Here is a 24,025-nt window from a genome sequence, read left to right as displayed (position 1 = left end):
GAGATAATAGACCCCAAATCTGCCCCATGTTACAGAAGAGTTCATTGAAGACAAGAAAAATGGAATCATCTCCCCAAGGTCACAGCGGGCTAGCGGGCAGCAAAGCCAAGACTAGAAGTCAGCTCTACCAGCTCCAAGTCCAAGGCTCTTTCCACTACACCATGCTTCCTCTATGCCTATCACTACCTTAGCCCCAGCCAGGCCCCTTGAATCAAAGCCTCAACCTGGCATGAATATCATTTTGGTCTGATTGTTCTTCTTCCCTCCCTGGAGACACATCACCCTTTGGATGGGATTTTCTCAAACTAAAGTCCAAATTCAAGAGTGTTAATTATGGGCAAGGAGTTCATAGAAGTGTCAAGAAACTGAAAGAGTGATGGAGATATTTTAGAGGGCGAATGCCTTGGGGTGTCAGAGAAGAACCTTGACATCAAGAAGTATAGTGGCTCCAGGGGAATAGAAGAAAGGGTTCCCAGTCATACCTGCCAGTAGGCTCCCCTGTCTAGTGAGTTCGGCAGGTTAAGGACATTGGTCCACCAGGTGCCTCCTGAGGTCAGCCCCCTCATTCCTCTAACCCATGGTCCCTTCTCTGATGGGGAGCCCTGATGGATGGTTTGGAGAAAACTATAGATGCATCGCTTGATGTGAATCTCAAAAAAAAAAAAAAAATGAAGGACCTTCCCAAATTACAGCCCTAACTTCAATTCCTCCTATTATGCATCCATCATTCATGAATCTACCTTAACCCTTCCTGAATCTGATCATTTTTAGCTGATACTGCCTTCATTCAACAAACATCTCCTCAGCTGACTATGTGAAAGGCTTTATGTTAGATGCTGGGGAGGGGGAAGGAGGAAAGGAATGCAGAGATAAATAGGAAATGATCCTTGACCCTGAGGAGCTTAGAAGCTACAGTACTAAAGGAGAAATGACGTACACATGAATGACCATAATGTACAATTCTAGACATTTTGTTCTCCAGTGGCTAAATTCCAGTGGCTGGGGTTCTAATTGTCCTAAAACTTCCTCTTTTGAGCTACAAAGGGAAAAGGATGTGTATAATCCATCTAGCATTCTGGGATTTGGTGAGGAAATCCTAGCTTAATGGCTTCAAAAACTTCAATCCTATGCATTTTCTGCCTTATTCTTTCCAGGCAAAAGGTTCCCAAAGGTAGCAGCAGCTTCCTCCCCCTGTGTCCCAAAGTCGGGTCTTCCCTAGGTTGGAAGCCTCACTTACCCGCTCGCAATAGAATGACCTGATCATCCAGGGGTAGCTCTGAGAAGTGGGGGATTCTCTTGGCCCATTCCACCAAGGTGAAGAGCTGCTTGTCTGCTGCTTGGCATATGTTCGTAACAGGGTCGTTGGGCTGCAAACAGAAAGAAGCATCATGAGAATAGGGAAAGGTATAGATGTGGGAAGAGGGGACGGGGCTGATCCTACTCTCACACAGGGTGAGGCTTAAACTACTGTCCAGAAGGCTGAAAGACAATTATAACTCAGCTCTAGGCCCAAGCTCCCAGGTGGAAGCTTATCTAAATCCACTTCTGGGGCTAGAGTCCCATGAATGAGCCACTCCCAAGCATCATCATGCCAAAATAGAGATGGAAGAAGAATGAAAAATTGTAAGGTAGGAGGGAGAAGGGTGTATTCTGCTGATCCCAAGGGCTTTCTCCTTGGTGGATGGTAGACCTCGACTTAAAGAATGACTCCGGGGAGATGGACAAGACCATTAGAGAGGAATGAAGAGTTGGCTCGAGTTTTATGGGCTGAGCCAATCAATCATTTATTTAGTGTCTATTGTGTAGTGCTAGACATTGTGATCATGTACAAGTCCTTTGTACTGTGTACTTTTCACCAGGTAAAAATAAAGGCTATCCTATATTTGTTAAAAAAAAAAAAAAAAAAAAAAAAAGGAACTTGGCTCCAGGCTGCATGTACTTTGCTTTAAGGGGTGGAGAACTCTTCTAAAAATTTACCTCTTGAAGAAAGTCCTTCCTGGATTTCTAGAACCTCAGAACTGGAAGGGATGTCAAAAGTCATCTCTAGTCCAACTCATACCTGAACAGCAGTCCTTCCTACAACATCCCTGACAACTGGGGGTCCAGACTTTAAAGACCTTGAATAAGCGATTCTGGAATCCATGTTCTCTCAAGGGAGCTCATTCCATTTTTAGACAACTCTCATTGCCACATCAAGTTTAAATCTGCCTTTCTACAATTTTCACCCATTGCTATTAGGGTTAAGCAGGGCAAAGCTAATTCCTCTTCCACAAGACAGTCCCTTTGGTGCTTGGGGACAGTGATAACGATGCTTCTTAAGCATCTCTAGCTCCTTCAACAGATCTTTGTATGTGGTGGTCATCTCATGCTCTCACCATCCTTGTTGATCTCTTCTTTGGGAACTCCATTGGGTTAAAGTCTTTCCTACAATATGATGTACCCAGATGCTCAGATGTTGCCTGATCACAGTAGAAGGCAGTAGGACACTAACCCTCCTGCCCTATATACCACACCTCTGGAAATGCAGCCTAGGACTAATCACATTAGCTTTTTCAGATGCCATATCACACTGTTGATTACTACTGAGCCTTCAGGCCACTGAAAACCTCTGGATCTTTTCCCACACAAACTGGTGACCAACCAATTCTCCCACATACAAATTGGCCATAACCAGCTACAATCATTTCTTTTGCCCCAGCATCTTCCTGGCAAGTATATTTGTATTTTCTGAATTCTCATTTTTCTTGATTTACCATGATCCATATTTTAAGATCTTCAAGTTTGCCTCATTTCCCTTATTAGATTGTAAGCTTAAGCTAAGGTAGAGATCACATTATTCACTTATGGAAGATGGGCATGTTGTGAAGGGAGGGTGTTGGAGACAATACCAACAGAAGGTCTAGGGCAGGTTATTGTATAAGAATAGAAATGGAGACTTGAACAATGACCCTTTGGAACTGGCAGCAGAACCCAAGATTAAAGCAATGCATGAAGTGCTACCATTAACAGAGCAGCTTCTCTGTTTGCTTAGCTAAATGGTTCTGACTAATGAGGGGAAGAATCACAGAATTCTGGAGCTGGAGGGAGCCTCCGAGGTTATCCAGTCCAGGCACTCGCCCTTTTCTTGGGTGTTCTAGTGATGGGGAGCCCTTCCCATCTTGGCACAATTCATTCTATTTTCTGATAGATCTCATTCTTAGAGCTGAGATCTGCTTCTCTCCTCTTGGTCCTAGGTCTAGACTCTGAGGCTATACAGAATAAGTCTAGTCTTTCATATGACAGCCTATCAACTACTGATCATGATTATACCCTAACCCCTCCTCTACAAAGAATATGAGCTTTGGTATAAGTTCATTAACATGTGGATTAAATAATTGTTCTAACAGTCAAAGATGGACCTGGACACCCTTTGATGAGTGGCCCAAAGTAGGTTATTCTACTGAGATTAATCCACCTTTATTTTATTTCATAAGTAACTCTCAAGAGGATAAATTACTTCATCTAGTTAATGGCAGTCTATGACTGGAACCCTGGCTACTCCATTTACAAGCTCTATGACATTGGGCAAGTCACCACACTAGAGCTTGGCCCAATGCCTTGTATATAGTAGCACCTAATGAGCATCTTTTGAATTGGATTCAAGTGAATGGATCCAGTCTCAGCTTCCTCATTTAAAAAAAAAGAAAGAGAGAGAGAATAATCCTACTTATTTCATAGCACAGTTGCAGGGATCAAATGAGATAATACATGTGAAAATCCTCTGGAAACTGCAAAGTGATGTAAGCATAGAAGTATGCTTTATTTTTCTGGCCCAATCCTGTGATTTTATTGGTTTAGGGAATTCCCAGTGAGGAACTGTCTATCAATGGAGTCTAGCACCTGCTCTGCCAATTAGAGTCTTGGGCATTGAAAGTGACTTGTTTAGGGTCATATTACCAGACTGCGTCAGGAGTGGGATCTGAAACCCAGGTCTTTCTTATTCTAAGATCGTGTCCCTTTCCACCACACCACATCCAATACACCTCTCTAGAAGGTATTATTAATATAATTATCCTAGTCCCCCAACAAAAGGCTGAAAGAGAAAGTCCCCCTTCTCTCCCCACTCCACCCCCCATTCCCTTTCTTCTTATCGATTCGTCCTGCAAGGGGATTGATTTCCACATGAGCCGGGTGCTGGAATTTCATCATTCCATAAAACACAACAACTGAAGCATTGAAGCAGGAGAAAAAATACTTCCCTTTGAAATACTACCTAATAACGAAAACCATCTGCTCTTTACTAGGACATGCAGTCTAAACAGACCAAATCCCTGTTTAAAGAAACTGCTAACTGCTCAAGTGGGACGGCGATTACAAATTGGATGACGAGATCCCGCCGCAGTGGTTAGAAAACCTTGGGGACTGGGGAAGGGGGCAGGGAGGAGGAGATATGGGTAAATGGATTTCATCCAGAAGCATGGCTTGCAGGGCTATGCTAAAATCACAGGATAATGGAATGGTCAAGTGGGAAGAAGCTTTAAAAAAGCATCCAGTCCAAGGTTTACTGGATCTCCTTCCTCCAACAGCTCCAGCCTGGTGAAGGCAGATGCCTTAAACCGGCTCAAGTCCCATCTCTACTAATGTGGCTTCTGCAGCCATCCTTCTTCCCCTCAGTATTGAGAGCCTGAAGCTTACAAATGAGCACTGAATTAAATGGCGGGCTCCTGGAGAGGAGGGTCTGGGCCGTACTCATCTTGGTATACCTGATGCCAAGCAAAGTACACACCGTATGTGAGTGTAATGATGAATCTGGTTCTACACTGTTCTCTGCCTCATGTCTTGATTTCCAAATTAGACAACATGATCTCCTAGGAAGAACTCAGGACCTGAGGATAGGAGACCGGGGTTCTAGCTGTCCAGCCCTGCACAAGTCACTACCCCTAATGTGGCCCTGAGATGGTTCTTCTGTAAAATGGATAGAGAATAGATTAGGGATGGACAGGTTCCTAGAGACCATGAGCTCCTTGAGAGCAGAATGTGAGAGTTGTAAGGGACCTTACAGTGAAGCCCAGGAAATCCCATATTTCCTAGCATCCAATCCACTTATATTACATAGTCATTTGATCAAATCTCTGCTTTTTTTCCTGCATTCCTCACAATGCTTAGCATTGCAGGTACTTGATAAAGCCCTGATAATTAATCCATTAATCTAGAACCTCACAGTAAATCTACTAAAGCTGGAAAGGCTTTAGTTCCTCAAAAAGGTTCTGCAAAAGAGCCTTTTCTAAAAGAAAGTAACTTCTCATGCCAATCATCCCCAACTCGGGTTGTTAGAATTCTCTAGGTCAAATGAAGCTGATAGCTCTGATAATGTAAGGAACATCCTAGAGAAGCAGCTAGGTGGCACAGTGAATAGAGCACTGTGTCTAGAGTCAAGAAGGCCTGAGTTCAAATCTAGCCCCAACCTGGGCAAGCCTCAAAAAATGGGGATAATAAAACCATCTCTCAGGATTGTTGTAATGATCAATGAGATAAGATTTATAAGCATAATGCCTGGCCCATGGCAGGCACTTAATACTTGTTTCTTCCTATCTCTCTGAATCTCAGTCTCTTCACGTATGAAAACAAGAAGACTGAACTAGATTATTCTATAGGGACCCTTCCAGCTCCGTCATTGTACAGTTCTTTGATTTTAAACCTTTACATTGAAGTCAGAGGGATCTTGTTTGGAATGACAGTGAAGTATGAGGAGGAGGTGCTTTTAAAACCCTAGAAAAAAGCTAAGGGACTTTCTGAAGAGGCCCCCTCCCCCAAGAAGACATTTAGTGCATAAGGAGACACGACACTTGGCGGTTTGGATGAGGACAAGTATGGAGTCAGAGCTCTGGGCATTCAGATGTAAGGAGGTGGGAAGGACTGAGGGATGGAAGCTTACAGGCATGCCACCTGAATTCTCTGCACCTCAGTTTCCTCATCTGTGAAATGAAAGGGTTGGACTACATGATCTCTGATGTCCCTGCTAGCTCTAAATCCTATAAACCCAGGGATTCTCCCCCCCCCCCCCAGGAGAATGGTAGACCCATCCATCCCCTCGGTCCTAACACAACAAAAAGATGGAAGGGAAAGTATTAAACACGTCCTATTAACTGCACTTCTGTGCACATGCACTAATTAAACTTCTGGACTGTTGTGGGGGGGGGTGAAAGTCACAGCATTTGCTGATGGAATTTTAATCACTGTCTCACAAGAAGCGGCTGACAGGCATTTTCCCTGGAGCAGGCTGGCGGCTCTACAGCTGAGGGCATTCTCCAACCCTCTTGGCCCCCAGGAGACCATCCCCTTAGGTAAGGGCTTCCAGGCACCACTCTGGAGCATGCCTGACTGAAAAGCTGTCGGCTACCTGATCCTCCTGGAAATGGGGAGCTTGGAAATGTCTTCCAAGGGGCAGCGGCGACTTGAAACTCTCTCTTCAAAGGCTAATTAAGAGTGATCAAGCCAGGCGCAGCTCAGTTACTGGTTTCCTCTTTCAGGGAGTTGGGAACTGGACAGGATTTTGTTGACTCAGCATGTATTGACCGTCCACCTACTGTGTGTCCACTCCTGCCCTAGCCCTGTGGGAGATATACAAGGAGGTGTGTGTGTGGGGGGGGGGGAGAGGCGGAGATAAAAGGTGGTGGAGTGGGTAAAGCTAGGAGTTCAGAGACATGACTCGGCTCTCCCACTAACCCTCTCTGTAACTGGGCAAATTGCTTCTCTTCCCTAGGACTCAAATTTCTTCATTCTATAAAGTGGGGGTGGGGGGGCGGGGGTGGATTAGGACAGGGAAAATTAATGAATAAAAGAAGTTCTTAAATGTTTATTATGTACCAGGCACCTTGTTAAGTTCTGGGGATAGAAATTGAAAAATGAGACAGTTCTCTCAAGGAGCTCACATTCTAATTAGGGCCGAAAATTCATAAAGGAGGTGGATGGCAAAACCTAAGGATTCTTCAGGTACAATGACAATTCTTAGGATGCCAATTCTTAGGCTCTGAAGGGCATAAGCTGGGCAGGTGGTCCTCAATCTCACCAGAAAACTGTACTAGGTAGTGATTTTCTGTTCTCCAAGCACTGTGCACAGATATACCTGGCTGACAAGTGGGGTCGGAGGCAGAGACAATCACAGAACAATTAGCCAGCATTTACAAGAGGGACCTAACCCACCACTACTGGAAAAGGGGGTACTGGGTCAGAGAGAGGGCTAGAGTAGAGTGGTGACTCTGGGTTCCCACTCACAGTGGTGGGGATGAGAAAGGGAGTGACCCTCCCAAAACAACATATCTCTATGATCCCTTCTACCTAAAATCCCTATGATTTTACAACCAATTCTGTTATTGTTGTTGTTTAGCATTTAGTTAATACAGTGAGGGAGGAACGCATGTGAAAAGAAGACAGAGCTGAAACAGAATCCCAGGAGGTGCTAGTCTGTCAGTGCAGATTGTGAGCCCTGAAGGAATTCAGAGAAATCAAAATACTTCCTAACAGAGGATTTTCTTTTGCTAGACATCTTCACGTGGAGGCTGGACCATCCATTACTGGGAAAGTCGTGGTGGGGTTTCCTACTTAGCCGAGGATGGACTCGGTGGACTTTGGTTTCTATGGAATCTTTATGGAGCCTGACCCTAAGCTACGCATGTGGGGCTGGTTCCTTCCTGTATCGTAATTCTTTCTTCCATTGTGTCCTTTCTGGCACAGCAGATAGAGCACTGGCCCTGAAGTTGGGAGGACCTGAATTCAAATCTCACCTCAGACACTTACTAGCTGTGTAACTCTGGGCAAGTCCCTTAACTCCAATTACCTTAAAAACATCTGGGGCCATCTCCAGTCGTCCTGATATGTATCTTGCCACTGGACCTAGATGGCTCTGGAGGAGAGAGTAAGGTTGGTGACCTTGCACAGCCCTCCCACACTTAAATCCAACTCACTGCAAGTCATGACATCACCCTGATGTCATGGTCCTTTTTGAGAACGAAGGACAAACAATAACAGTAACAACAACCACCACCACCACCACCACCTTTCTCTTAGACAAGACTGGAAGCTCCCTTAGGTGTGGGACAATGGTTTCTCTAGTGTCGCTGTCTGATACCACATCTGGTAAAGTTCTCTCCAGGCAGCAGGCCTTAACTTCATCATCAGTGCTTGACTTATCCACATCTGTGATACTTGGGCACTGGAGAGACTCTTTGGGACCCTTCCTTCCCTGCAAAATTCCCCTCCCCTCCCCGTGACGGCTGCCAGTGATATAATAACCCTGGGGTAAAACTGAATTGTCCAATGAAAGACCAATCTCCAAAGGCTTAGAAAGAAGGTATGGCAGTGACTGGCATTCACCTAAAGGTATTGGAGACATGACTTAACTTCTTCCATGGAGCAGAACTGCAGAGAGCAAGGTGAGAGCAATAAGGCTTGGGAGCCTCAAGGCAAGGGCACATTTTAGTATCTAGAGTACTGAAATTGGAGTCAGAAAGAAATAAAAGGATCATAATATTTAAATCTAAAAAAAAAACCTTCAAGGCCAGAGGTATCAAACATACTGCCCGAGAGCCAAATTAAAATGTAATTGGGGGGCAGCTAGATAGCGCAGTGGATAAAGCACCAGCCCTGGATTCAGGAGGACCTGAGTTCAAATCCAGCCTCAGACACTTGACACTTACTAGCTGTGTGACCCTGAGTAAGTCACTTAACCCTCATTGCCCCACAAACAAAAAAAGTAATTGGGAAATAGTTAACAAAATAAAATAAATACAAATACAATAAAACAGCTAACATTACATTTTTAAAACTAAGTCAAATGTGCATCAGGCAGGGATCTTTAGGTATGGTTTAGTGCAGTCCATATCCTATTTGAGTAAGACACCACCGTTCAAGGTCATTTAATCTAACCATCCCATTTTACAAAGGGAGAAACTGAGGCCCAGAAAGTGTAAGTGACTTGCCCCAAGACAAAACAGGTAGTAAGTAGAAGAGAAGGGATTTTAACCTACATCTCCTCTGCCTCCAATTCTGCTGCCTTTTTGAATGTAGGACAAAAAAAAGACTGAACAGAAAGCCAATCCTGCAGTCTCTGCTCCAACCCCTCCAGCGGTGGGGAGCTCTCTACCTTTCAAGGTGGTCTATGTCACTATTGGACAGTTCTAATTGTTAGAAAGTTCTTCCTTACACTGACCCAAAATCTGACCCCTCCGTAACTTCCATTGGCTGATTTGAGTTCTGTTCTTGGAAGCAACACAGAAGAAATTACTTCTTTCAGGCATACCTTCAACTACTCCCATCGCCAGACTTTTTTTGCTCTAGCCAAACTGGTCCAGTTGCCTCCCTGCACATTTCTTCCATCATCCCAGGGCATTTGAAGGGGCCCCTTCCTAAACTGAAATGCAGTACACATTCCCCTTCCCAACAGTCTGTGTTGAATTATGCAGGAAGCAGCATTCAATTTGCTGAGAGACAGGAGGAGATGATGAATAAGATAAAGTCATTTATTCCTGCCCCCTCTCTCAGGCTTGTTTTCAACTCAGCACAAGGCTCCTAACAACTTCCCTCAAGCCAAGAGGCTTCTACATCCTAGTATCCAGCACCCAGCATGATGCCCAGCATATAGCAAGCACTTCATGATGTTCGCTAAATGGGAAGGGGTGAATCAAAGGAGTCCTTGCCCATCACTGCATCTCTGCCTTTCTCCCCTATGGTGAGTCATTCCATGGAGGAGCGACAGTGACTGCAAGATGCTTGCACAGGACTAGCCAGGCTGGATCCCAAAGTCCAGTCCTAGAAATGCTAGATCGTGGGATTTCTGGATTTGGAGTCCTGTGAATGGCTCCACTATTTAGGAGGGCCACAAAGTCGCCTCCCCCCTCCACAGTCCAGAGATTACCTCCACACATAGCTCTTGGAGTAAGGCCATGAGCATGTGACAGGTTTGCCCAGTGGTCAGACCACTCCAATAAAGAGGCCAAGGCAACTGATTTAATCTTCATAGGATTATTTGGCTTTGATCTAGTCCAGAGATTCTTCCTCTTTTTTGTGTCATGGATCCTCCCCTTTGGCAATCTGGTGAAGCCTACGGACCCCTTCTCAAAATAATGGTTCTGAATGCATTAGGTACATAGGATTATAAAGGAAACCAGTGATATTGAAACATTCAAACAATTTCACAGATCCTCAGGTAAAGAACTTCTAATAATATAGTTACATTGGGCACCTAACAGAGCCTAACTATAATATAATAGTCTATAGGCACCCCAAAAAAGCCTAAATATAGTGTATGGACACCTAACAGGGGTTAAATCCTGGCCACAGACTGAGTCTTGACCTCAGACACAGCCTGAACTCTAATCTTGATACCAAACTGACCCCAGCCACAGACTGAATGAGCCCTAATCCCACTACATACTGGATCCTAACCCAACTAGAGGAAGAATTGTGACTTTAATCCAACCCTGGCCACAGGCTAAACCTTAAAGCAAACATAAATTGGCCCCTTATTCCTTAGGAAAAATGGTTCCCCTATCCCTAGCTAGAGCTTCAACTTTTAAGTCTGGCTCATTTTCTTAGAAATGATAATCAAAAATGAGGCCTGTATTTAGATGGAAACCCAGTCCCACCAGTTGAGACAGAACTCAGCCACATGGTGTGCTACTGAGCAAATGCATATAAAGTGTGGAAGCATTCTGACAGTCAGCTGTGCTGGTTATTATTACTAGTGGTGCTATTTTCTTACATGAAGGTGGGCAGTATTATGTATGCATAAGACCTGGGTCTGAGCCTGGATCAAAATACAGGAGTCCTACAGTGTTACAGTGTGACTCGGGACAGATTACTCAATTTCCTGATGGCTCGGTTATTCTAGCTATTAAACAGGAATAAAAGCTGCTCCCATTCACTCCAGTGGGATAAGAAGAGAAGATAAGATAGGATGATTCAGAGATTAAAAAGGTGTCATCTTCATCATCATTAGGAGGCAGTAGGGATTCTCTTTGGTGCTGAGACAGTTTTGCTGGTGTCCAGTGGGGAAGCTCTACTGGGTGGGTCTATACCACTCATCGTAGACATACTCAAGATTGGGGCATTATCGCTGCCTGCAAACCCTTTATATAGCCATTCATGTCATAATAGTACCTGACCTAATACATATATATATAAGTATGTACAAATGTATACACATTATATATATCATATTTATGTCTATCTACTGTATATAGTATATGTATAGATATTCAATCAACATATTTAGCACCTACTATGTGGTAGGCACTGTGCTAAGTGTTAGGGATACAAAGAAAGGCAAAACAAAAAAAAAACCAAAACAAAGCAAAACAACAAAACACAACAGCAGCAACAACATCAACAAAAGTCCCTGCTCTTCAGGGGCTCAAGTCCTGATGGAGAAGACAACACACAAACAGCTACATAAAAACAAGATATAGACAGGATGAAAGAGATAATTAGGGCAGCTAGGTGGCACAGTGGATAGAGCACTGGCCCTGGATTCAGGAAGACCTGAGTTCAAATCTGACTTCAGACCCTTAACACTTACTAGCTGTGTGACCCTGGGCAAATCATTTAACCCTCAATGCTCAGCAAAAAGAAAAAAAGAAAAAAAGAGAGATAATTAACAGAAGGAAAGTACTAGAATTAAGGGGGCAGAAAAGCTCAGATTTGAATACCCACACACCTTGATAGTTTATGAAATAGATTCTTGTCCCTTTTCTTACTGGATCTTCATATCATTTCTTTGAGACAGATAGGGCAGAAATCATTTTGTAAAGATAAGGAGACTAAGAGCCAGAGAAGGTTCATGGATCAAGAACTAGAAAAGAATTCAGAGGCTATCTAATCTAACTCCTTCACTTTACAAATGAGGAAACCTAGGCCCACAACAACAAAGTGACTTGGTCACTGTCACACAAGAAATGTGTCAGCAAAGTAGGGCAGGGGGAATTTTAAGCCAGGGCCAGTGGTCTAGTGATCTTTCTATTGTATGAATGATGCCTCCATGAATTTGCTAAAAGGGATAATGAAGTGAAATTCAAATCCATGTCTCCTAATTCTTTTTGCCCCCATTCTGTCATGCCTTATTTCTAGCTTGGCATAAGCTCCTAGAAAGGTATCTTTAAATCGTTCTTTGCAGTGCCCAGGTCAATATAGCCTAGGTAGGGAGAAGATTTTAATTCTGGATGTTGTCACTGACCACACAAGCTCCAAGATACCTGGGGAGTGAACAAAGAGTTAACTATAATAACAACTCATACTTATATTGTGCTTTAAAGTTTACAGAAACAGTTTTCTCACAGTCAACCAGGAGGAAGAAGGGGGTGGGGGCATGATAGGCCGTGAGTGAAGCACAAACACCACTATATCCCCTTTACAGATGTGGAAGCAGTGAGTGGCTTACCCGTGGTCATCCAGCTAATAAACATCCCCTTGATTAGTAATAATACTTGTAACAATAATAAATAATGATAGTAACAAAAAGATTTATGTAGTGATTTATGGTTCCTTACAAGTATTTAGCATGTATTACCTCATTAGATAAATTATGTCATTTGAGAGGGTATAATTCTAAGTTGAGGTGTGTACCATTTTTGTTTTCACTATGATCTATTCAGATTTTGTCATTAAATATCCAAATACTCATCAACACATTGAGTCTGGAAAAGGATTGGGAATGAAGGGAGGGGTATCCAAGGAGCTGTCTACTCTTAACTGGTGCTATTACAATTTTTTTTTTCCATTTACTCACTGAATTGGGATTCAGTCCCATGTTTGCCTCAATGTATGTCTCTGTCTTTGGCTCCACAGCAAGTTCTGCTTCCAAGATCTTTTCCACTGGCATGTCCTCATTAGCGCTGCTGGTTGACTCCACCTCGTTCTCATTCCGGTCTTTGCCCCTCTGCCTCTCCTCTTGCACAGCTAGAAAAGAGGAGGGATGTATGTGAGCTATGGATTCCATATCACCCCACAGAAGGTCCAAGAATATGGGAAAGAGATGGCGGTCCTCAAGTCCTTCACACCAAACTCCCAGCTAACAAGTGTGTCATGGCCCAGGGACCACATGATGGAACCCTGAGTTCTAGCTACAAAATGGAAGGCCCCATCAGCCATTTTCTCAGTGAAGTTTTCCATTGAAAAAATGGGAAAAGGAAAGCCTTCTAGGAAAGAAAAAAGCCACTGTCCAGGTGCGGTCAACTCTCAATTATCCCAAATTCATGCATTATCCACACTTTTTTTTTAAATTTTAAAGCCCTGGATGTCATTTCTTTACTCCCTGAACACAAATTCCCACACTGTCAGATGATATGCACAATAAAAACATACACTCATAGATTAGAACTACTCACAAGTTAACAGCTACAGGAGAGAGGAGAAAAGCATAGCCTAAAGATTCCATAACATTAGAGACCATCCTATCCAACTCTATCATTTTTTAGAGGAAGAATCTGATGCTCAGAGAACCGAATTGATTTGCCTGAGGTCAGACAGCAAGTTAGAGGCAGAGCTGAGACCCAAACACAAGTCTACTGACTCTCAGCCCAACATTCTTTCCAAAATAGCACACTGCATCCAATGCCAACTAAAAATGGTTTTGGGAATTAGTTATTGTTTTGGATTACTCATGCTTGGAGCTTCCCTCCGTAAGTGTAGACAATTCAGAGTGGAATGCACAAGAAAAATGATTAATCAGAGAAGGGAAACATACCAAGGGGGTAATTGGATCTGGAGTCAAAGAGGATCTGTGTTCAAATCCAGGCTCCGTGAAGTAAGTGTGACCTTGAATAAATCATTTAACTTCCCTGGGCATTATTTTCTTAACTATCATATGAAAAGACTGAACTAGGTCTCTAGGATCCCTTTCAATTCTAACTCTGGGAACCCATGAACATAAATGCCTGGATAAACTTCACTGTGAAAAGAGGCTTCAAAGAAAGGGACAGGCACCAAGCTAAGGGGACAGAATACCTAAGGATCTTTCCAGATAAGATGAACCACCCACACAGGTTAGGTTTAATGGTTAAAGAACTAGCTGGGTGGGGCTCTGCGGTGGCGCCTTAATGGTGCCCACAGTACTCCACTTGTAGCTTGAAGCGTCTGCCCTACAGAAGGGAATTCCTTGTGGTTGCTTTGAGTCACTGCCCCCACTCCAAGGGCCTGCACCTACCTTTGGTGTTGTGTTATCCGTGCAAGAGAAAACACGGAGCCTGGGGCACTTTGCACCCATCCCCCAACCACACCTAACCTGCTGAGCCTCCTCTCTCCTGGGTCCTGGACTCCATCACACTGTAAATCACCCTTTCCACCTACATCTTCTCTAGTTACCTGGGGCCTCAGCTGCCTATAGCTAGCCGCCAAGATTAGACAGGACAACAAATAGAACCATGGACAAACGAGGCAGGTTGGAAGGGGAAAGAAGAAAATGAATTTAGAAAAGTGATCCAAGGGGCCATTTATATAGTCTGGTGCCTTACATTTTGTCTTCTGCCAGCAAGCTTGAGAAAGGGAATGGATGGCTCCTCAGAGAGAAGAAATTTCAATTGAACAAACATTTATTAAGTGAATACATTGTGCCAAGGCACTGTACTACGTGTCAGGGATGAAAGCATGAAAAATGACACACAGCAGCTACGCTCACAGAACGTGTGTCCTCCCAAAGAGGACATGACATGTATAAAAAAAGTATCATGTAAAAATGTCTACTTTGTTTGGTCTAAATTATATAAACATGTATAAAAACATAGAATTACACAAGGTGGAGAATGACAGTGATGTAGGAGAGATCCAGACAAAATCCTCCTTGGAAGGAGGAAACGGGAACTAGGATTAGGTTTCACAAAGTACAATCTAGGCTGTGAGCACAAACACGAGCAGGAGCTGGCAGGACGAGAGCAGGGAACACTCGGTGCCCTCCATCTGGTTGTACTGCAAGGTCCCTTCTGCATATCCTCCAGTCTCTAGTGCAGAGGGCTCCTCCTCCTCCCTGCTGAGCCGGAGGCTTCCAGGGGGGCACCAACCTGCTGCCTCAGGGGCACATGCACCACCCATGGCAACTAACAAAACCCCAGGGGCATGGAACTGCAACATCTCCTATCTTTTTCCAACCGAGTCCCACCTCACAGAGAGCTGGAAGCCTGATCAGTTCTTTCTGGGTTTCTATGGACTCCAGACACTGCTGCTCCCATGCCCATCATTCCCAGGAAACAAGACGTGAAACTCCCAACGTCCTTCTGTGCCCATCCAACTACTCTGCCCCAACCCCCACCCCTGTATTTATGTGGGTTTTTTTCTATCCTCCTGGTTTACAAATGCCCTGGTTGGTCCTAGCAAGGTTTTCCAGTGACATCATTTCTAGAGATTGACTGATCCCTATCTCTCACCTCTTGGCCTCTGTTCACATTAAGCTAGGACTGGCTCCTCTCTTCTCACTTTGCCTGTTCAAGGGGCCCTTTAGAGTTTGGGACTGCAATGTCACCTCCTTCAAGGAGCCTTCCTTAAGCTTAGAGGCTGGTGAAAACCTTCACCCTCCAGCCTCAGACTGAACTTTTCGCTGTAATGCACTTACCATGTAATATTGTTTATCATCTCTCCGTGTCTTATCCTGCTATAAGACTCAAGTCCTAGGGGGCAGGTTGGAGGGGTTAGAATAGTCTAGTCTAAACTGTGAATGTGCTGATACACGTCACATGGGGCAAGGAATTGATCACAGGGATCATAGATCGAGAGCCAGAGGGCCCCTAGGGGACACTGAGTACAGACCCTTCATTCTTTTTTTTTGTTGTTGTTTTTTGGTGAGACCCTTCATTTTCAAGGAAAAGGAAGCCCAGAGAGAGGTTCAGTTGCCCAAGAGTCACATAGGTAGGATTTTAATCCAGGTCTTCCTGACTCCAGTGCTCCAACCATGCCAGCTTACTTAATCAACTTTGCTTTTAAAAAAAATGTCGATAAGAAGCTGTGAAGAAACCCACATAGCCTAGGATACTAGAGAGCTCCAGAGGACCCAATTAAAATGGTGTAGGGATCTACCTACCTCCTGTTTGGAGAATTACTCATTCTGGGACTCCCCTCAATTACTAAGAATGATCTGGGACTGATAACCATCATGGAAGGTGAACAGTCAGAGAAGGGAAACATGGTCCAGTCAAAAGGGCACTGGACTTGGAGTCTGAGGCCCTCTTAGGTCAAATATTGGCCCTTCTGTGTGACTTTGGGCAATGCACTTAATCTCTGTGGGCCTCAGTTTCCTTATCTGTAAAATGAGGGAGTTGGGCTCAGTGACCTCTAAATATACAAGCTTATGATTCCCATAGGGCACCCCATTTCTAGCTGGGTAGGCCCTTCCTCTTCTTGGTTAATTCCTGGCAAGACATCCAGATGAGGATGTAGGATTCAAATCCTAGCTCTTCCATTCACTACCTGTGTGACCTTAGGGAGGTCACTGGAGCTCTCTGGGCCTTGGTTTCTCTAATTATAACACAGCGGGGAGAAGAATTGACTGAATGATCTCTAAGATATTTTCAGCTGAGTCCTAAGAGCCAATACTGGTCCTATGCTCAATGGCTGGCCAAGTTACAGGAAAGGAGAGTTACCCTGAGTTGAAAAAGAAAAATCCTTCCCCTTGACCAATTTTGTTCTGTTGAAAGTATACAAGGCCACAGTGAGTCCATGGCTCTGAATCTGAACCTGCCACACTGGACAGCAAGCAAGGGCACCAGGGGGGTGGCTAGGATTGATTAAATTGTGGAAACCCGAAGCCTTAAATAGTGTGTGCTGGAGCACTTTGTAAGACACAAAGAAAACACACACACACACACACACACACACACACACACACACACACACACACACACACAAAATCAGGCTGTCCCTTCTCTGACCTCAGGAAACTCATCTGAAGCCCAGTGAAAGGAGGTAGCCAAGAGCGAGCCTGAAGTTCCCATCCTAATCTTCCCTTTCAGGCTTTCACATCAGGGGGAAAAGTTTTCTGATTAGCTGCAGCTCTGAGCTACCCCTCCCTTCCCAGCCTCCCCTCGTACCGACCCCTCTCCCCACACAAACACCTCCGGCCCCCAGTTTCCTAAGTGGGAATTTAGGCTGTTCAGCAATCCATCATTTGCCAGATCCTACCCTGGAGAGGCAGAACGAAGTGATTATTGTAAATCTAGCCCTGGTAAAAGGCCCTGGCTCCTCTGGGAGCCCAGGCACAATATAAAGATAAAATATGGTTATGTTTGCAAACAGCTAGATCTCAAGTCACTGGCAGTACGTGCCACGCTTGGAGCACCCGCTCACTGGAGTCAGCATATTCCTCCAGCTCCATGGGCTTGGCCCCGTGATTCTAAGGGGCTTCTCCAGCTCTCCACAGTTACCATCTGGAGCTGGAAAAGCCAAGGGCAATGAAGACTTTCCAAGCAAGCTTACAGAAGGTACAAAGCCTGCACAAGGACCACAGAGATTCACGAAGGGTTGAGAGATAGAAGGGATGGACCCTGGAGATAGTTCTAGTTTGACCAATTCATTTTACAGAGTAAGGGACTGGGCTCCAGAGAAGGAATGAGACTTTCCCAAGGTCACACAGCTACTTAGTGGCAAAACTGGGACACGATATTAGGATCCCTATTTCTGTGTGGCCCTGTAGCCTTGGCCCACCTCAAAAAAAGCTTTCCTTGACCAACTCCACCCAACTCAGTTCTTTTCCTTCTCTGGATTTCCGTTAAAGTATACAATGTGTGCTGTTTAATCTCAACTCTGATTAAATACTTGCTTGCATTATCAAATCTGCTAGTTTCACCCCTGTGTTGCTTATCTCCACAACAACAGCATTAAGTTCCTTGACAATCCTGTCTCCCTACAAGTGTCAAGCACAGGGCTGGGCATATATATCAAAGCTTTAATATATATTTATAATAAATCCACAAAGCCACAACCCCATTCCAGGCACCAAAACACACACACACACACACACACACACACACACACACACACACACACACACATTCATTCTCATTCTCTCTAATTCTGTCTTTCTCTGTCTCTGTCTCTCTGTCTGTCTCTCTGTCTCTCTCCCCCCTCCCTCCCTCTCCCCACCCTTTCTCTCTCCCTGAAAAAAAAAGAAATTGGCAGGTCCGAAATACTTAATTTAAGAAAACTGTCAGGGCCAGATGATAGTATTAAATCTTATCCCAAACAGACTACAGTTAGTACAGCTGTAGACTGCTAAAGCCCTGGTGTCTGGAGAGAGAATAAGGATAACCCACATGCCTGGGTTATTGTGAGAAATGTCACATAGCATCAAATTCCAGTCAAACTCAGTTTGGGTTTTTTTGTTGTGTGGGTGTTTTTTTTTTGGGGGGGGGGTTGGTTTTTTTGTTTTATTTGCAGGGCAATGAGGGTTAAGTGACTTGGCCAAGGTCACACAGCTAGTGTCAAGTGTCTGAGGCCGGATTTGAACTCAGGTCTTCCTGAATCCAGGGCTGGTGCTTTCTCCACTGTGCCACCTAGCTGTCCCCAAACTCAGTTTTTAGATGTTTCCCAACCCATTTTGTCCTCTCCCATTCCTGCATGTTTTGTGCGCAGAAGCCTTGAATGGATCTCCTGCTGCTGAAACTCCAGATGCTGAAATCTTCTCCTTTCTTCTAGGTCCAGTTCAGGGACCACCTCTTCCATGAAGTCTCCCTTCCTCTCTCCAGAACTGAAAACAAGCCCTTCATCCCCTATCCTTTCATACGTCTCTATCTAATTCCTATACCTCTGCAACATTCTCATTGTGTAACAGAGGACAGAGCTCTGGGCCTGGAGTCAGAGAACATAAGTACAAAATGCTACCCCCAACATTTAATTTTATAACCTCTAGCAAGTTATTTAAGGGGAAAAAACAAACTTTTGTTAAGGACCTACTATGTGCCAGGTACTGGGCTACTAAGTGCTTTAGAAATATTATTTCATATGTTTAACATGATTGTAATATATAACCTATATCAGTGGTGGCTTCAGGAGGGGGGAGGAAAGAGAGGGTGGGAGAAAAACTTGGAACTCAAAAAAATAGCTTTACATGTAATTGGAAAAAAATTTTAAATAAAATTTTAAAAAACAAATATTATTTCATTTGATCCTTACAACTTTGAGATGAAGGTGCTATTAATATTGCAATTTTGTAGTTGAGGACAGACAGAAGTGATCAGCTCAGGATGACAACTGCTAGTAAGTGTCTGAGGCTAGATTTGAATTCAAGTCTTCCTGACTCCAGGCCCACTTCACTATCCACTGTGCCACCTAACTGACCCTGGACCTCACTTAACTCTTCTGTATAGAGGATTGATGGGATTGAACAAGTTGGTCTCTAGAGCTCTGATCTTCTGTCCTATCTCTCTATTAGGTTAAAAGCTCAATGAAGGCTCGTTTTTCATCATTCTATTCCCCAGGACTAGGCTCAGTGGTGTTAGCATAGTAGGTGTCTTAATGAATAAGTTGAACGGAATTGAGCTACATAGGCTGCATCTGTGTACAGCCTGCCTTAGTATAACAATACAACCTGCTGAAGGCCAGGAGTCCTTTGATGGCTGACTTTGAATGAACCATCCAAGAGCTAACTCACAGGAGCTCTCCTAGGTGAATCAGCCACCAGAGAGGAAGATAATCCCCAAAGACTCTTTTCTAAAATAACTAATGTGGACTCTTATTGGTTGCATACACCACAACTCAAACATGCTCTCTATCCCCATGATCTGCTGCCTCTGTCCTTTTGCTTACAGTGATCTCTATGCCTGGAATGATCTCTCTTCCCCTTCTTTTACCTGTTGAATTCCTAGCCATTCTTGAAAGCCCAACTCAAAATGCCACTTCTTCCTTGACTCCCTCATTAGGAGCAACCATACTTGCTGGACTTTACACAGCACTTTTCTCTGTCTCTAAAATAGATCGTACTTGTGTCTTAGTCTCCCTACTAGACTGTAAGTTCTGTGAGAGCAAGAAAGATGTCTACTCTAAACTTTATTTCTGTCCCCAACACCCAGGGCAGTGCTTTGCATACAGCAGGGAAAACAAACCAAACTAAACATTTACAGAAACTGTCCCTCCCATAGGCTCAAGATTGAGAGTACAAGGTCATTCTGTGTTAGCCTGGGCTCCAATACCAAATACAAAATGGCCTTCTCTAGCCAGGCCCTAAGTCCATTTACTGGACTCTGGGCCCAATCTTCCCCCCATTATTTGCTTCCCTATTTGGTGAAACCTCCTGTTGAAGTTATCCCCCCCGCTCCGTAAGTCCAGTTTCCTTACCCAGCTTGTCACTGTTTAGATAAAAATAGATCATGGACATTATATTAAATATCACCTTTAATTTCTTCTTCCTGTTGTTTATTCCCTTGTTTGTGTGTTTCTTCGGGCTTGTCCATGACTCATCCCCTTTTCTCTCTCCTTCTGGAGTCTCTTATAGAACTGGTTGTGCTTGATGTACCAGTGACCTTTCCTCCTTGGAAAATTTCTTCTCCCCGGACAGCAGGGAGCGGGGGGAGTTTCTGTACCCAGGGCCTCACAGCTAAGGGCTGCTTCTGATGACCTAGATTCAGTTGACCCTCATAAAGGGTATTTCCTGTGCCACAGACGAATACACAAACAAAACACCCTGATTGACACTGCCATTGGCTCAGAATAAAGATACAACAGGGCCTATATCCAGACCCTAGGACCCTTTTCTGTTTATTCAGGGTATGCAGGGTGTCCTCCTTAAAGAGGCCTTCCTTTTCCAGCCCCATCTCAATAATTTCACAAGCAAGTATTAAGCCCCTACTTTGTTTAAGACACTGTACAAGGTGCTGAGGATATAAAAAAACAAATGTCCAAGCCAGCCTCTGACCTCAAGGAATTTACAAATGAAAGTTTAGGAGGAGGCATAGTAGAGACAGTGTTGGAATCATGATGATCTGAGTTCAAATTCTGAAAGGTCTTTTGACTCCCAATCCAATGTTCTTCTTATAATACCACTGTTTATCTCTGAGTCTAAGTTGCTTTATCTGCAAAAGGAGGATATAATAACAGTTCTCTTGTCTCATGGGGTTCTGGTGAGGGTCCAATGAGAATAAGTTGAAGAAGGTAATGCTCTGAAAGGTAGAAATCACCCTGAAGGTGTACAGTTTATCATATAGTGAAGCAGCCACAGCATCACTAGCTGGAAATATGGAAACAGAAAGATTGGTTTGTCTGCCACTCTTGGGGCCTTATGGACTAGAATGGATAATACTCCATTCCTCCAATAAAATAAAATTAGAAAATCAAAACCATTATATTCCCTCACTGGATGCAGCCATCAAGTCATCCCCTCAATGGTGACCACTGTACCACAGTGACTTTCCACAGCTGCCAGAGGACTCAGGGGATTTCCCCTCAGTCCTCTCTTTCACATGCATTCTTGTCAATCGATGCCTCTTTGCCCATTTATTCAACCCAAACTGTTTGGATAGACGAAAATTGATGTAGGCTTAGAAGTCTCAATAAGCAATTATGGAAAAGAGGCAAGACCTACTTAGGTAGCCTACACTTACACTGGATTCCTAATTCTAATTAATTAATTCAATAAACATTAATGTTGACTATATATAAGCATATTGTGCTGGGTTCTAGGATACAGAAACAAAAAAAAATCTCGTAAGCCTTCATTTCCACATCTTTATGCAATAAAGAAAGGATCTATACTTTTAACAGTCCAGTAAAGTCTAGGCATTGAAATCCTTCCACCAAAAGAGAACATAGCCTGTCTTTGATATAGTACTTGAGATCTCAGGAAGTCCCTGAAGAAAACAGAGGTTAGGTTGATTACTCAGAGTTACAGAGTTAGTAACCATCAGTTGTGGGAATCTAACCCCAGTTTTTCTGACTCCAAGCCTAGCATTCTAACCACTACCCAACACAGCCTTTATTTCTTCATCTAAAAAGTGGAGATGATAACATCTGTACAAAAGAAGAGTGCTGTGAAGCTCACGGTTGAAGTACTATGAAAATGTCAGTTATCGTCAATAATATTAATATTTCATTCTTCTCATCTTTATGTTCAGTGGAACTTAGATTAAGACCATAATGGGATCAAAGGATCATACATTTAGAGCTGGAAGGAACCTCAGAGACCATCTAGTCTAACTCCCTCATTCTACAGATTAAGAAACTGAGGCTCAGGTTAAGGACTTGCCCATGCAGAAAGGAAGTGGACTCAAGTCTTTTTTTTTTACTCCAAAGCCAAAAAAAGGCTTTGTTCAGTCATTTTCATTTGTGTCCAATTCTTTATGACCCCATTTGGTTTTTTTGTTTTTTGGCAAAGATACTGGAGTAGTTTGCCATTTCCTTCTCCAGTTCATTTTACAGATGAGGAAAGTGAGGCAAACGGGGTTAAGTGACTTGCCCAGGGTCACACAGCCAGAAAGCGTCTGAGGTAGATTTGAAGTCAGGGAGATGGATTCATCTGCTTGACTCCAGACCCAGCACTCTATCCACTGTGCCATGTAGCTGCCTAATAAAGAGCTAGTTTGCTATTATTCTTTTATACTTAGTGTTTGCCAAGCTATTGAAGAGATCATAGATAAGATGATTAAAGCTTGTAAAGAAATGAAAAGCCTGGGATGAAGACTCATTTTCCATACACTGAAAACATCTTCAGGCCAACTCCAGTAGCAGTGGAGAAAACTACATGCTTACTTCTTGTTCCTGCATGGTTTTGAATTCTTCCAATAGATCTCTACATTTTGAATGCTTACTGTAGTTTGGAGATTATGAGTATTCCATATGAAAGCATCTATTAAAAATGTTCTTCTTAAATTTCTGTGAATCAGGGTTTGTATTTGGGTGATGACTGGCAAGAGTTCTATGTGTGATAATGCTCTGGTTACCATTCTGGAGAGCAATTTGGAACTATGCCCAAAGGGCTATCAAACTGTGCATACCCTTTGACCCAGCAATAGCAGTACTAAGTCTGTATCCCAAAGAGATCATAAAAAGGGGGAAAGGGCCCACATGTACAACAATATTTATAACAGCTCTTTTTATGGTGGCAAAGAATTGGAAATCGAGGGGATGCCCATCAATTGGGGAATGGCTGAACAAAGTGTGGTATATGAATGGAATGGAATACTACTGTGCTATAAGAAATGATGAGCAGGTGGAGTTCAGAAAAACCTGCAAAGACTTACATGAACTGATGATGAGTAAAGTGAGCAGAACCAGGAGAACATTGTACACAGTAACAGCAACACTGTGTGATGATCAATTGTGAGAGACTTAGCTCTTCTCAGCTATACAATGATTCAAGGCAATTCCAAAAGACTCATGATGGAAAATGCTCTCCACATCCAGAAAAAGAACTAGGGAGTCTGAATAGCATACTGTTTTTACTTTATTTGTTGTGGTGATGGTTTTTTTTCTTTCTTGAGGTTTTCCCCCTTTGTTTTGATTCTTCTTCTACAACACGACTAATGTGGAAATATGTTTAAGATGATTGTACTGTATAACCTATATCAGATGCCTTGCTGTCTTGAGGAGGGGGGAGGGAAGGGAAGGAGGAAGAAAAATTTAGAACTCAATAATCTTACAAAAATGAATGCTGAAGGGACAGCTAGGTGGCGCAGTGGATGGAGCACCAGCCCTGGATTCAGGAGGACCTGAGTGCATATCTGGCCTCAGACACTTAACACTTACTAGCTGTGTGACCCTTGGCAAGTCACTTAACCCCAACTGCCTTGTAAAAACACAACAACAACAACAACAACAACAACAACAAAATGAATGCTGAAAACCATCTTTACATGTAATTGGAAAAAAATACCCTTAAGATTTTAAAAAATGCTCTGGTTACAGTAGTTCATTTCTCAAATCCTCAAGGTGTTTTGAGGTCTGGATTTGCAATATAGGGATATGATCCAGGACAGGGTATTTTATAGGAAGCCTTTCCCAATCCTTCTTAATTCCAGTGCTTTCTTCTGTTAATTTAGCCTGCATATAACTTGCTTGTTCATTGTCTCTTCCAGTGGATCAT

General features: G+C 43.5%; 1 protein-coding gene across 2 annotated transcripts in view; it reads right to left on the bottom strand.

Moving 5' to 3' along the window:
* The window catches only part of RXRA (retinoid X receptor alpha), a 441,222-nt gene that overhangs the window by 26,839 nt on the left and 390,358 nt on the right, over window positions 1-24,025 (bottom strand). For both annotated transcript variants that reach the window (XM_043981047.1, XM_043981048.1), the window contains exons 5-6: window positions 12,761-12,930; window positions 1,238-1,367 (exon numbers count right to left, since the gene is read on the bottom strand). In XM_043981047.1, coding sequence (XP_043836982.1) covers window positions 1,238-1,367; window positions 12,761-12,930 — 300 coding nt within the window. The remainder of the gene's footprint in view (window positions 1-1,237; window positions 1,368-12,760; window positions 12,931-24,025) is intronic.

The sequence above is a fragment of the Dromiciops gliroides genome, chromosome 2, assembly GCF_019393635.1.
Source record: "Dromiciops gliroides isolate mDroGli1 chromosome 2, mDroGli1.pri, whole genome shotgun sequence".
NCBI classification, from domain to species: domain Eukaryota; kingdom Metazoa; phylum Chordata; class Mammalia; order Microbiotheria; family Microbiotheriidae; genus Dromiciops; species Dromiciops gliroides.
This window is presented reverse-complemented; position numbering and strand designations above follow the sequence as displayed.